Source organism: Balaenoptera borealis (genome assembly GCF_965194805.1).
Source record: "Balaenoptera borealis genome assembly, chromosome: 20".
Classification (NCBI taxonomy): domain Eukaryota; kingdom Metazoa; phylum Chordata; class Mammalia; order Artiodactyla; family Balaenopteridae; genus Balaenoptera; species Balaenoptera borealis.
Window position 1 is genome coordinate 36,400,297 of NC_138879.1, and position 14,400 is coordinate 36,414,696.

At 39.5% G+C, this 14,400-nt stretch overlaps 1 protein-coding gene across 14 annotated transcripts in view; it reads right to left on the reverse strand.

The window, feature by feature from the left end:
- The window catches only part of TRIM37 (tripartite motif containing 37), a 283,770-nt gene extending 270,736 nt beyond the window's left edge, over window positions 1-13,034 (reverse strand). For 7 of the 14 annotated variants that reach the window (XM_082372003.1, XM_082372006.1, XM_082372005.1 and 4 more), the window contains exons 1-3: window positions 12,572-13,032; window positions 10,719-10,820; window positions 958-998 (exon numbers count right to left, since the gene is read on the reverse strand). In XM_082372003.1, coding sequence (XP_082228129.1) covers window positions 958-998; window positions 10,719-10,820; window positions 12,572-12,592 — 164 coding nt within the window. In that variant the 5' untranslated portion in view covers window positions 12,593-13,032. Of the gene's footprint in view, window positions 1-957; window positions 999-10,718; window positions 10,821-12,571 lie in introns of all 14 variants that reach the window. The other 7 variants (XM_082371998.1, XM_082372001.1, XM_082371995.1 and 4 more) reach the window with 3 other exon arrangements.
- Window positions 13,035-14,400: the final 1,366 nt, after the last annotated feature.

The following is a 14,400-nucleotide window of genomic DNA, read 5'->3' on the forward strand; positions in this document are numbered from 1 at the left end:
CAGTATGAAAAATGTGAACAGTACATGAAGAAAAATGGGCAAAAGATATGAAGTAGTTTAAGAAAAAAAGAAATTATAAATGGCTAAAAATGTTTTAATAGATGTTCAGTTTCAATCATTTTTTAAAAAAGTAGATTAAAAACGAGATACCATTTTTCACTTAGCAGAATGACAAAAAAATAAAATGATTGGTAATACCCAGTGTTGGCAAGAATGTGAGGAAGAAGCATTTTCAATATCTATTATTAGGAACATAAAATGGTAAAAAACCTTTCCCTTCAATGCAATCTGGCATCATTTGAAATAACCGAAAATGGAAACAACCTAAATGTCTCTCAATATAAGCTTAAAAAAAAAAAAAAATCAATGTATAATCTTACAGGGGATTATTATTCAAACACTGATTTTAAATGACATATATGTACATATGATCAATAAAGGCACCACCATATTTTACATGGAAAAAAAAAAAAGCAAAATAATATTACATCATTTGTGCTTTTTAAGAAAACATTTATATGTATACATCAGTACGTATATAGAAAAATGTCTAGAAGAACAGGTACCCAAACCTAACACTAACAATTTCTTCTGAAAGTGTTAAAGCATGAAAAAATCAAGTCGGGTATCAGAATCAGAAGCCTTTTTATTACTATCTGGATTTTTTTTTTAACAGAAACTTTATTTTTTTTTTAGTTATAAAAGGTAAGTTAAGAAGTTACACAATGATTTTCCAAAAGAAGGTAAACAATGTAATGTATTCTACATAATTCTAAGTCAGGTAAATTAGTCTGCATTTCTTTATCTAGATAGATTGCTTATTTTCTTTTCAACTGTATTTGCAAAGAGTAGAAATGTGGCAGGTTGCAGAAAGAATGTTATGAGTATTAGGACACACGCTGACCCCATCACCTTACTACTTTCCAAATTCACAAATAATCACAGTAAAACACTTACCGGCAGTGAGGACATTGAGCTCTCTGCTCTGTCAGCCAGCGCTAAGGAGGCAAAAAAAATTAGATTTTGATTGCAGATAACACCACTAATTTGTTCATACTGAAACCTTACATACCAAATTTAATGAGTTTAACTCTCTAGTGCCTGCATTAATTATAGAGATACTTATAGAATAGCAGGCAATCTGTCTCATTATCATCGTGACAGGAATAAATTTTCAAAGGCACAGAACTCATTCCAAAATAATTATTAAGAAGCTATTCTCTCACAGGTAAAAAAGTGATCCTAGGACTCTGGATCTCACAGGGAAGGTGTGAATAATCTGCACAAAAATAATAATGATATTGTTACTACCACCCCCCCAAAATAAGCCACTATGATGATTTACTTCTAACTAACCCACCATAAAATCTCTGAGGAATTTTAAGGTACTACTAAATTCCTTTTTGAAAAGCAATCTAATTGTAAGGTATATACATTATGGCTATACAAATTAGACAGAAAAACATAAATAAGCAATACAGCAAAACTTTGTCTTAAATGAGTTCTACAGTTCAGTCATTTAAACATCTACATAACCTGGTTTCCTCATAATTATAAAAAGTTTTACAAGAGAATAATATCTCTACTAAACCTCAAATTCTATTAATTTAACCATTTTCGTTATTATTGGATAGGGAGCAGTTTTACACCATATACAAAGGAGATGCTAATACCTTTCCAAAAACAATAGCTCCATGGTTAAATATTTTAATTGTCTGGTAAACAGGTTTTGAGGTAAATAAATATATAATCCAATAGCTATGTACTCTCCGTATCTGTTATTTCTGTTTATCCCTTCCTATTTCTATGAAAGAACCTAAGCTTTTACCTAAAGTCAAATAATTAACTCAGAAATAAAATTCCCAAGGAATCCTTAAAGAACAATAGAAGATTAAATAGGGGGAAGTGTACTTCATAGCACAGAAAATAAAGCTGCAAGAAAAAAAATAGATGTAAAAGGATTCCATTCTTAACAACCTTGAACATCATTTCTTTGGTCCCTGAGCAAAGCAAGATTTAGGTCAGGTTTCTTTCCCTCAAACAATGCTCTGCTAAAGTCATAGCACTCCTCCAGGACTGGTCTCAGCCTACACCTCTCTAGCCTCATCTTCTACCTCACCCTAGGGGATCCAGCAAGATTAAGTCTTTAAATATGTTTCCCCTCTCTGCCCAGGATATTCAACACCTCTCTTTAACTAGGTTATTCTGGCTCACCCTTTAGATTTCAGATTATATGTCACTTCCTCCAGAAAGCTCCCTGTCTATAGACTATTTAAATACCATTGTCATGCTTTACCACAGTAACCTATACTTCCCCTTTCATTGTACCTATAACACTTGGTATACTGACTTATTTGTTTGTCTCCCCTGCCCTACTAAACTAAAAGCTCTATAAAGGTTGGGACCATGGTAAAGAATAACCCAGTCTGTATTTTTTATTGCGCCCCTCCCTTCCAGTCAAAACAGGCTTATTGCTATAATATATATACCACTCTTGGCATCCTATTTGTGTATTTGCTTATACTGTCCCTCTATCCACATGCTGTCCCATGGGAAAGTCCATTGATTATGTCCATAATACTTTCCTGCCTATCCTAGGCTAGTGATCTTTCCCTTCTCTTATTATTTGTGGCATTTTTACCTTGTATTCTATAATCTCATTTAATCACAAAACAAATATGGCAATTTTAATACTTTGAGGAAAAACAATGTTTCTACCAAACCAAAACCAAAGGTAAGAACCAGTGATACAATATTTGTACTCAAGTAATATTAAAGAAACACCTTTGTAGCAATTCCCCCACATTCAATTTAAGAATTAACTTCTCGGGCTTCCCCGGTGGCGTAGTGGTTAAGAATCCGCCTGCCAGTGCAGGGGACACAGGTTCTAGCCCTGGTCTGGGAAGATCCCACAGGCCGCGGGGCAACTAAGCCCATGCACCACAACTACTGAGCCTGTGCTCTAGAGCCCACGAGCCACAACTACTGAGCCCGCGTGCCTAGAGCCCGTGCTTTGCAACAAGAGAAGCCACTGCAATGAGAAGCCCGCGCACGGCAACAAAGAGTAGCCCCCGCTCGCTGCAACTAGAGAAAGCCCGCGCGCAGCAAAGAAGACCCAACACAGCCAAAGATAAATAAATTAAATAAATAAATTTTAAAAAACAAGAATTAATTTCTCTCCTTCATTAAATGGAAGAATCACAAGCTTGAGACATTATTCAAACCTGAGTCTTATTCCTAGCTCTGGCACTTACTATGCGACACCAGACACGTGACTGATCTCAAGTTTCCTCATATGCAACAAGAGAATCAGCATTCCTACTCTGCAAAGTTGTTCAAGGGAAATCCTCAACAAAAACCTAGCAAACCAAATTCAAAAAGAGTATACACCTTGACCAAGTGGGATTTGTTCCTGGGATACAAGGATAGTTCAACCTACAAAAATCATTCAATATAATACATCAATCACATTAAGAAAATGAAGGAAAAACCCACATGATCATCTCAATGGATAAAGAAAAGGCATCTGACAAAATCTAATATCCTTTCATGATAAAAGCACTCAAGAAACAGGAAAAGAAGGGAACTTCCTCAACTTGATAAAAGTCCATACATAAAAAACCCACAGCAAACATCATACTCAATGATGAAAGACTGAAAACTTGTCACAAAGTTAAAGGACTCATATTTCCTGATTTCAAAGTTTACTACAAAGTTACAGTAAATTAAAACAGTTTGGTACTGGCATAAGGACAATGAAATAGAATAGAGAGCCCAGAAATAAACAGAAAGGGACAAATATTCTATGATTCCATTTATACAAGGTAGTCAAATTCATAGAGAAGAAGGAATAGTGGTTGCCAGGGGTTGGGGGAGGGTAATGGACCAAGGTAATAAAAGTACACATCCTTGTCTTTTTCCTGATCTTAAGGGAGAAGTATGTACTACTACATACCTATGAGAATGGCTAAAATTCAAGACTGAACATACCAATACCAAGTGTTGGCATTAACATGGAAGAATCGGAACTCTCATACACTGCTGTTGAGAATGTAAAATGATACAATTATTTTAGAAAACAGTTTGACAATTTGTTAAGCAGTTAAACATACACCTACGATATGATATAGCCATTCCACTCCTATTTACCCAAGAGAAATGAAAGCTTAAGTCCACTGAAAGACTTGTATACAAACATTCATAGCAGTTTTCTTTGTAAATGCCCAAAACTAGAAGCAACCTGTATGTCCATCAGCAGGTGAATGGATGAACAAATTGCAGCATATGCATACAACGGAATGCTACTATGCAGCAATAAAAAGAAATACTTTTTAAAAAAATTTTATTTATTTTTTTATACAGCAGGTTCTTATTAGCTATCTATTTTATACATATTGGTATATATATGTCAATCCCAATCTCCCAATTCATCCCATCACCACCACCTCCCCCCGCCACTTTCCCCCCTTAGCGTCCATACGTTTGTTCTCTACGTCTGTGTCTCTATTTCTGCCCTGTAAACCGGTTCATCTGTACTATTTTAAAAGGGAATACTATTGATACAACAACATAGATGAATCTCAAAATAATTTTGCTGAGTGAAAAAAGCCAGACCGTTAAGAGTACATATTGTAAGATTCCATTTGTATAAAATTCTAGAAAATGCAAACTTATCTATAGTAATAGAAAGCAGATCACTGGTTGCTTGAGAACAAGACAAGAGGAGGTAGGGACTATCAAGAGGCACAAAGAAACTTTTGGGGATTGGAGATATGTTCATTATCTTGACTGTAGGGATGGTTTTTCAAGTGTATACATTTGTCAAAACTTATCAAATTGTGTACTTTAAATATGTGCAGTTTATTGTATGTCAAATATACCTAATTTTAAAAGGCTGAAAAATTAAAAACAAAGTCAATAATTATTGGCAAATTGCTACCAATACTAAAAATCAACAGGGGGTAAGAAAAAACTGGATGAGAAAGATGTGGGCAAAATAACGGGAAAAAATACAAAACAGGAACAGATACTGAGAGAAAATCAGCTGAGTGTAGCTAGATAAATGAAGACCTGGCCTGAAAACACAGCCAATGTTCCTGCTTTTGGGTACGCCTGTGGAGGCATCAGGGAGTCGCGGGTAGAGTGCTGGCCTGGGGATAAGTTTAGTCTTGGTCTGTCACCAACTACTAGGTGACTTTGGACAAGTCTATTCATGAGTCTGGGCCTTAGTTTGTTAAAATGACACAAGTATCTGGACTGTCAAAGATAGTTCAATTTCTGTGGACAAATGAACAGAGATGAGATGGAAGAGAAGGGAAAGCATTCAAATAAACAATATTACAATGTGGTTGTGTGGAGTGTTCAGCGTCTCAAGGACTTTGCTCCTGTAATTACCCCTCGTCTCTCTAGCATCAATTATTCTCTATTGGTTCAGTCCCAGGAAGATATAAACCTTCTCCTAAAAGATGACTCTCAACATCCCCCTTCAACCCACTACCTTGTTTCTCCCCTTTACAACAAGATTCTGTGACAGTTTTTATCCTTGCTGTCTCATTCTCCTCCCACTTTCTGACATCAAGTTTTTGCCCCCACTGTTCCACTGAAACTACTTATCAGGGTCACCAAGAACCTACATATTCTCAAATCCAAGGGATTTCCCTGGTGGTGCAGTAGTTGAGACACCGCACTTCCTGGTCGGGGAACTAAGATCCCGCATGCTGCGCAGCACAGCCAAAAAAAAAAAAAAAAAAAAGGAAAAAAAAAAATCAGATCCAATGGTCAATTCCCAGGCTAGAACCATATAGAACCATATGACACAGCTGAACGACTCCTTTTTTTTTTTTTAGTTTTTTATTTTATTTATTTATTTATTTATGGCTGTGTTGGGTCTTCGTTGCTGTGTGCGGGCTTTCTCTAGCTGCAGCGAGCGGGGACTACTCTTCGTTGTGGTACACGAGCTTCTCATTGCGGTGGCTTCTCTTGTTGAGGACTCTAGGCACGCGGGCTTCAGTAGTTGTGGCTCGCGGGCTCTAGAGCGCAGGCTCAGTAGTTGTGGCACACAGGCTTAGTTGCTCCGCGGCATGTGGGATCTTCCCGGGCCAGGGATCGAACCCGTGTCCCTTTCATAGGTAGGCAGATTCTTAACCACTGCGCCACCAGGGAAGCCCTAAACTACTCCTTTTTGAAACATGTTTTTCAGTTGAATTCTGTGATGCCTCACTCCTGGCTCCTTCTTATTATCCTCTGCTGAATCCTTCTCCTAACATCTAAACATTGAGTGACCCAGAGTTCAGACCTAAAAATCTCTTCCCACAGGAGGTAATCTGATGGTCTCAGCTAGTCCCCTGGCTTTAAATACTATCTATATGCTAATTATTCAATCTCTCTAACGTCCCCTTCCTCAAATCCAGGTTCATTCCCCTTCCTCAAATCCAGGTTCATATTTCCAACTGTCAACCTCTCCAATTAGATGTATAATAAACATCTCAAACTTTACATATTAAAAAAGAAAACTTTATACATTAAAAGGGTGAATTTTATGTTATGTGAATTATATCTAAATTTTTTTAAGATTTTAAAAATTACAAGTATTGTAATAAAGTGAACTAGTCCAAAATTTTGAACTGTAGTATCACAGAGTCACAAATTTTTTTTTTTTTTTTTAAAAAGAAAGAACTATATTTAATCATACCACGGGCTTCCCTGGTGGTGCAGTGGTTAAGAATCCGCCTGCCAATGCAGGGGACACGGGTTTGAGCCCTGGTCCAGAAAGATCCCACATGCTGCAGAGCAACTAAGCCCGTGTGCCACAACTACTGAGCCCGCAAGCCACTACTGAAGCCATCGTGCCTAGAGCCCGTGCTCCGCAACAAGAGAACTCACCGCAATGAGAAACCAGCGCGCCGCAACAAAGAGTAGCCCCCGATCACAACTAAAGAAAGCCCACGTGCAGCAACGAAGACCCAACGCAGCCAATAATAAATTAATTAATAATAAAAAATCATATTGCTCTCACTAGCAAAAACAATGGTTTTCTGTAGTTACTAAGTAAAACGTAATTTAAAAGTAAAAAAACAAAACAAAACAAAACTTTTACATCTATAACGTACCCAAATCTGTTCTTCTCTCAGTTTTTTCTATTTCAGAATAGGAAACCTTTCATTCACCCAGATGCTGTAAAAAACTTTCCTCACATCCCATCTGTATGAAAATCCATTGATTCTACCTTCAAAACATATCCAGAATTGCCCTATTTTTCACCACCTTCACTGTTACCATTCTGGTCTAAACCACCATCCATCTTTCACTAATAAAGCACATCCTAACTGCTCTCCTCACTCTCCCCCCATCTGCCTACAGTCCTCTTTCCACACAGTAGCCAGAGTGATAGCTTTCAAAACATTAATTACTTCAAATCACTCAAAAGCTTTCAATGGCTAGCAGCACACTTAAAATAAAATCCAAGGTCTTTACCAAGGCCTCTAGCTACATCTTCAAACTCATTTCCTTTCCCTCTCTCCCTCTGTCCACTTTGCTCTAACCACACTGCTTCACTGGTACTTCTCAACACACTAAACATATTTCTTTCTCAGGGCGTTTGGCCCTTCTGATTTCTCTGCCTGGGACTTTCTTTCCCTACATATTCCCATCACTCTCATCCTGGTCTCTGCTCAAATGTCATCTACTCAGAGAGACCTTCCCAGACTATTCTATCTAAAATAGCTACCAACCTGCCAGTTACCTCTCAAAGTCCCTACTCTATAACCTCAACCAGTTTCATTTTTCTTTATGCTATGAAGAATATCTAACATATAGCTATTTACTTTTTTGCCTATATCCCAACTAGAAAACAAGTCAATTCCTTAAGAAGTCAGTGCTTAACTCCAAGTCCACAATTAATATTTGTTCAATGAACGAACAAATGAATGGTGAATTCAGGAACCAAAACAACTCTGAAAAAGAAAGGTTAGAACCAGATTATTCAGATGGTCTGAATATAAGGCTAATGTTCTTGGACTTTATCCTTCAGGCAATAAATCTCTGAGGCTTCTGGGAGGAAAAAAGAATGACATTACTGGAAAATATCAATACGGCAGCAGGATACAAAATGGACGAGAGAAAAAAAGACTCAAGACAGAGAGATCAGTTAGATGGTAACTATAATTATCTAAGCATGAGGTAATAGATGTCTGTATTTCTCTATTAGGATGGTAATAATAAGAACGGAAAGGTAGGACAGATATAAATGACACTAGGAGATAACTGACAAGACTTAAAAATTATTGGTACCAGAGGTTTCAAGTTTGATTAGTAGAAAAGAACAAACAAAAAAAAAGAATTCAAAAAGAGTCAATTTGAGAAAATAATAGGAAGAATTTGACCTAGAACAAAGTTCAAGATGCTGGAAGGACAATCAGATAAGACATTTACAGGTCAATGCTGAAGGAATAGATTTAGGAGCCATGCACACAGATGATAGTTAAACCTGCAAAAGTAAATCAAATTTCTCAAAGTAGAAAAAAATTTCCCAGAAACTTCATAATAGAGAATGCCAGCACAATATTTAAGAAATAAATACTTGTAAGGAACAGGAGGAGGAAGAGGAAAAGTGAAGAAATGAAGAATCAATGAGTGGACTTCCCTGGCAGTCCAGTGGTTAAGACTTCGCCTTCCAATGCAGGGGGTGTGGGTTTGATCCCTGGTCCAGAAGTTAAGATCCCACATGCCTCAGGGCCAAAAAACCAAAACATATAAAACAGAAGCAATATTGTAACAAATTCAAAAAAGACTTTAAAAATGGTCCATGTCAAAAAAAAAAAAGAATCAGTGAGGTATAAGGTAATAACCAGAGATCATATGTATGCTGAACCTTCATCAAAAGAGCTGAGTCCAGATCTACTCTACCAATAAATTAACTACAGTGATAGAGGCCAATTACTTAATTTCTCTAGCTTCATTCAGCTTTACCATTTATAAAGCATAATGATATGTATGAGTTGCTATTTTTACAATAGAATAATACAACACCTTACAAATGAAGAGTACATTTTAGTTTTTTTTTTTAAACAAGTGTCCACCATCAGCCTTTTTTTTTTTTTTTTTGATGTGGACCTTTTTTTTTTTTTTTTTTTTAATTTTTATTTTTGGCTGCATTGGGTCTTCGTTGCTGCGCACAGGCCCTCCCTAGTTGTGGTGAGTGGGGGCTACTCTTCACTACGGTGCGTGGGCTTCTCACTGAGGTGGCCTCTCCTGTTGCGGAGCATGGGCTCCAAGCGCGCAGGCTTCAGTAGTTGTGGCTCACGGGCTCTAGAGCACAGGCTCAGTATCTGTGGCGCAAGGGCTTCACTGTTCCATGGCATGTGGGATCATCCCGGACCAGGGCTCGAACCCGTGTCCCCTGAATTGGCATACGGATTGCTAACCACTGTGCCACCAGTGAAGTCGCGATGTGGGCCATTTTTAAAGTCTTTATTGAATCTGTAACAATATTACTTCTGTTTTATGTTTTGGTTTTTTGGTGGAGAGGCATGTGGGATCTTAGCTCCCCAACCGGCGATCGAACCTCCCACCCCCTGCATTGGAAGGTGAAGTCTTAACTACATTTCAGTTTCTAAATTACCTTTTAGCTTATCTCATTTAACGCCACAACCATCCTGTGAGAAAGATCTTGTTATTCACATTCTATTGTTTGAGAAAACAACACTAAGAAGATCAAGTCTCTCAGTTCATGAGTGGGAGAACCAGCATGGTATGTAACTTAGGCCCTCTGTAGACATGTAGTGCCAAAGAACACAGACTCTTGACCCAGGCTTCCTGGGTTCAAATCCAGCTCCATCATTTGCTAAATGTGTGACTGGAAGCAAATGATTTAAGTGTTACAGATATTACTCTTGACAGAGGGATATTTATCTTCCTCAGGCAGGAATAAGGAACCACAGAGAAATTTTGAGATGATGAGCGTGTTAGATGACTTTGACTTTCTCAATAAAGGAAATAATCGACTAAGAGTCACGTGGGCCAGGCAGTTTTCAACTATGGCCTGCAGATGTGCGACAGAATCCCCCCACACAACCAAAATAAGCTCTTCTGCTTCACATCTTAAGCTTCCTCATAATTTTGTTTCTGGGGGTCACCTACATTCAATTTTTAAAGCTACTGGATTATATTCATCTTTAAGGTCTCTTTTAACTATAAGATTATATGATTTTATTATGTGCCTTTTAACCCATTACTAGCTTTTTCTCTATCTTACCCATCAAACAAGTATAAACTCTCCCTCCTGAGTCTCATAGCACTTTGTGAGTGCCTCTTTATGACACTACACATTCTTCAATATAAACACAGAGTCCATTCTCTCAATTAGATGTAAGCTCCTGCAGGGCAGGCACTTCCATCACTTATCTTAGTATCCTCAACCCCAAACACAACGCAGGTAAGCACTTCGTAAGTACTTGTTAAATGTGCAGTGATTTAATAATGTAAATATACTAAAATTACACTGGGCTTTGGTTTCCAGACACTTCATGGCAATTATGACTTGATGATTATTCATCTCCATAGTACTAAACAATATACATTGATGGTCTCCCTATTAAGAAACAATCATTTAAGACATTTTTAAAAGGGCATAAAATGTAAAATTAAAACAAGATAAAGAAAATGGTTTTTACAATACACCCTATATATACTAAATGTATGTAAAAAGAGATATAACTTACCCTGATACAGCTGAAACAACAAAGCTTGGAGCAATGAGGACACAGGCGTGCATCCCGCAATTTCTCCATACAAATGAAACATCGGAAAACCTCAGCAATGCTCTGAAAATAATAAAAGATATAAGGTTCACCAGATTACGCTACTGAATCATGAGTAAAAAGCAGGCTTGCAATAATTCACCTGACAATTACATTTATTTTGGGTTGATAACATCCCAGTTTTAACTATATTCCATATCAGGACTTGGTTAGTCAAGGTCCAGAACATCTCCCTCAGAACATCTCCTGGGAAAAAATGCTTCCTTTTTTCTAAGCTTCACAGTGGTTCTAGTCTAAGAAAAGAATATGGAATGCAAACATAGACATGCACAAATATTTTCACAGAAACATCAATTATAATGGCAAGAATCTGGCTATAGCCCAAATGTCAAAATATTAAGTTACAGGAGTTAACATAGACTATGACAGTCATAGAAATATTTTTGAATTGTTTAATGATCAAAAAAACCCCTTATGATGTATAACAGTAAGGAAAAAAAAGGCAAACTATGACTGTATGAACACTATGAACTTGTGACTTTTTCTGCAATTTCCCCAAGGGGGATGTATTGCTTTTATAATTTAAGTATAAAAAGATACATTAATGGCAGCATACTTTGATCAAGAAACAATGTAATTCAGAATCCAGAAATCTGAATTTCTGCTCTGAATTTCTGCCATGCTGCTGCAACCAACTAGCTACTTATTTGAGCCTGAAATTCTGTCCGTATGGAGAATTTTGGTGGTAGCTCTATGAAGGCTTTGGGAAAAAAAAAAAACGTAAACAGAAGAAGCAGTATTATCTTTGCCAGCCTCAGATGAATCCATTTAGGAAGTATCTGACAAGAAAACAGATATAATTAAATGTAGGTTATTATATATTTTAAGTTTATTTTTACAGTACTCACATTTATTTTTACTCCATTCCGGAGGAATTAAACTCTTCTAAAACCAAGGTAAGGTTACAAAACTTTTATAATACTTTTACATGAGGAATTAAGGAGAAAATTACTCATGAGTCTAACCATGACTCTGCAGGACCAGAAAGAATCTGTGAGATGCAGATGCTGGGGGATGGGGCTACGGCGGGGGACAATACGACCATTGGATGAACTAGTTTCAAGTGGAGTGCCCAGGTAATATAGTTGTTCCTTATCAAGGATTTAGTATTTTAGTAATTGCAAGGTTCAAGTCTTGACAATTATTATACAATTATGTCCAATAAGCAATCTTTTTTAAGTTCCTAGCCTTAACGTAAATACCCCAAACGTTTGAAATCATCGTTTACAAGAGTCATATATAAAAAGAATAAGTTGCTCTGGAAAACTACAGTCAAACAGGATAGTAAAATTATATCCTCATTCAATCTAGGAAGGGCAGATGTCTACAAAATGTACCGCTGGGAGGGAATGATTATCCATTCGGAGGGAGATTTGGATCCGCGCAAAAACTCGTAATAACTGGTGGCGAGTCGCAGCGCACGTCCATCTAAAGAATCTGCAGTTCTCCTTTGAACAGGCTGTAGTTTGCAGAAACCCTGTGGGGATGAGTACCGGTGCCAAGACATCCTGAAAACGCCAGAATACGCACCACCTGACTGCGGGAACGGTCAGAGCACAGGGTAGCCGGAGGGCTGCAGAACGAGCAAGGCGTCCTCCGCCCTGCGCCAGCCCCCTCCACAAAGGCAGCGGCGGGGTGGGGGGACTAGGGCAAGGCGCCCTACGAGAGGGTGGACTAGGGCAAAGCGCCTCGAATAAAGAACGCTCAGCGGGTGGCGAGGGAGACTAAGCACCACCCTCCTCAAGCCCCCTCACCTCCACGCTCTGTTCATCCATTGCCTCCGGCTCTCGGCGGGGCGCTCCGCGACCCGCGGAGTCCGTGGTCTGACCTGTTAGGCGCCGGCCTGAGGTCACCAAGTCAAATCGCCGCGGAGAACAGCCGGGTGCCTACATTAGGGGTCTCCGACCACCGCCCCACCTGCGCGCCCCATCGCTTCAGGTTCGGCGCCAGCTACCCCCACTTCGCCATTTTTATCCGCGCGCCAGCCCTAGGGCGCAGTGGGAGCGTGAGCGGTAGCCACGAGCTTCTTTCCTCCCGGCTGAGCGGCCCGCCAGCGACCGAGTAGGAGCCTTGCCCACGTGACGCAGGCGCGCGCCTATCAAACCGCAGCTGGAGCCCGGCGGCGCTGGTCTTCCGCGACGAAGTTGCCGCAGGGAATTCGCAAACACCAACGGTAACCAGGGTAGCGGAAGGTGCGGTGAGAGAAAGGCGCGGCCCGCGTGCACGCATGCGCGCAGGCCGCAGCACTAAGGGAGCAGACCAGCGGCGGGCGCCTAGTTCCCGCGGTGCAGGGGAGCACACGAGATTTGGCCGCTGGCTGCTGCAGGGTTGCGTGCCTTCGGCCCGTGTTAGCGCAGGCGGAGGAGGGCGCGGCGCTTGACCACGCCCCGTCCCCCTCAGGGGAGGGGCGGCGGTCCACCCGTCTCAAACTTTTGCGCGCCAAAGGCTGGAGCCACCTGGAGGGTTTGTGGCAAATGCAGACTCCGGAGCCACACCCCTAGGTATTCGGACTCCGTGATTCTAGGGTGGGGCTCCACGAAATCATCGTTTTCAACAAATTCTCTCGGTGATTTGGCTGCAGGTGACTTGTGGCCCGCACCTTGAGAAACTGTGGTGCAGAGGATTCGTGGCTAGTGCTTCTTTCTCGGGGAGCAAGCCCAGATTCTCAGGTTTTTAAGACTTCCGCCCCACGTACTGAAGCAAAGCTCCAGATTGTGAAGCCTAGAGCGGTAATTTCAGAGTCGGGAGTGGGAGGACGGGACCACGGACGGTGTAGACGTCAGACCCACACCCAACCACACTCGCCCTGCATTGCTTGGGGCTTGAGGTGAGCTGTCGCCGTGAGACTGTGGAAAGTGCAAGAGTATCAGCTGTATTCAGCTTTCCCATATTGGCGTCTGCTTTCTACAGTTTTCTAGTGTAAGAAATGTTTAAAGATTGCAGAAATTGAAGGTGTGAGGCAAAGGACGTACATCAAATTCTTAATTTGAGTTTAATTTTTCCTTTCCAGTTTATTGCAAACAACTGTTACACTTAACCGAAATTGAATGCACCTGAAGAGAATCAACAATTATCTAGGAAGAATTTCTTAAATATCAAAGCATTTGGACTTTCTTATAAGTAGTGGGCATAACAATTTTTTTAAACTACACGAGCCATGGACAAAGATATCATTTCGGAAGAATTGTGCCTGAAAAAATTCTTTCAGCAAAAATTATTTATGGTCTTGGAACTACATAGAGGTGACAGTGCATGTCTTTTATACTAAAATGCCCTCAGTTGTACATTTTAATAACGGCAAATGGTTAATTTTATGGTATGTGAATTTTACCCCAATTTAAAAAGTTACTTGTGAAACACGGTACTATACTACTTGGGATTCAAAGGGTAATGAGAAGCGGTCTTTGCAACCCAGCATAGCAGAAAGCAAATAGGAAAAATTACAATGTATGATAAATATTAAAATAGGTTCTTATACTAATAGATATATTTGCCCAAGAGCCCCAAAATGTTTAAAGATTTATTGCAATAGTTCATAACAGTGGAAAATTAGAAAACCCGTACAACAAATTAGGGGTCATTG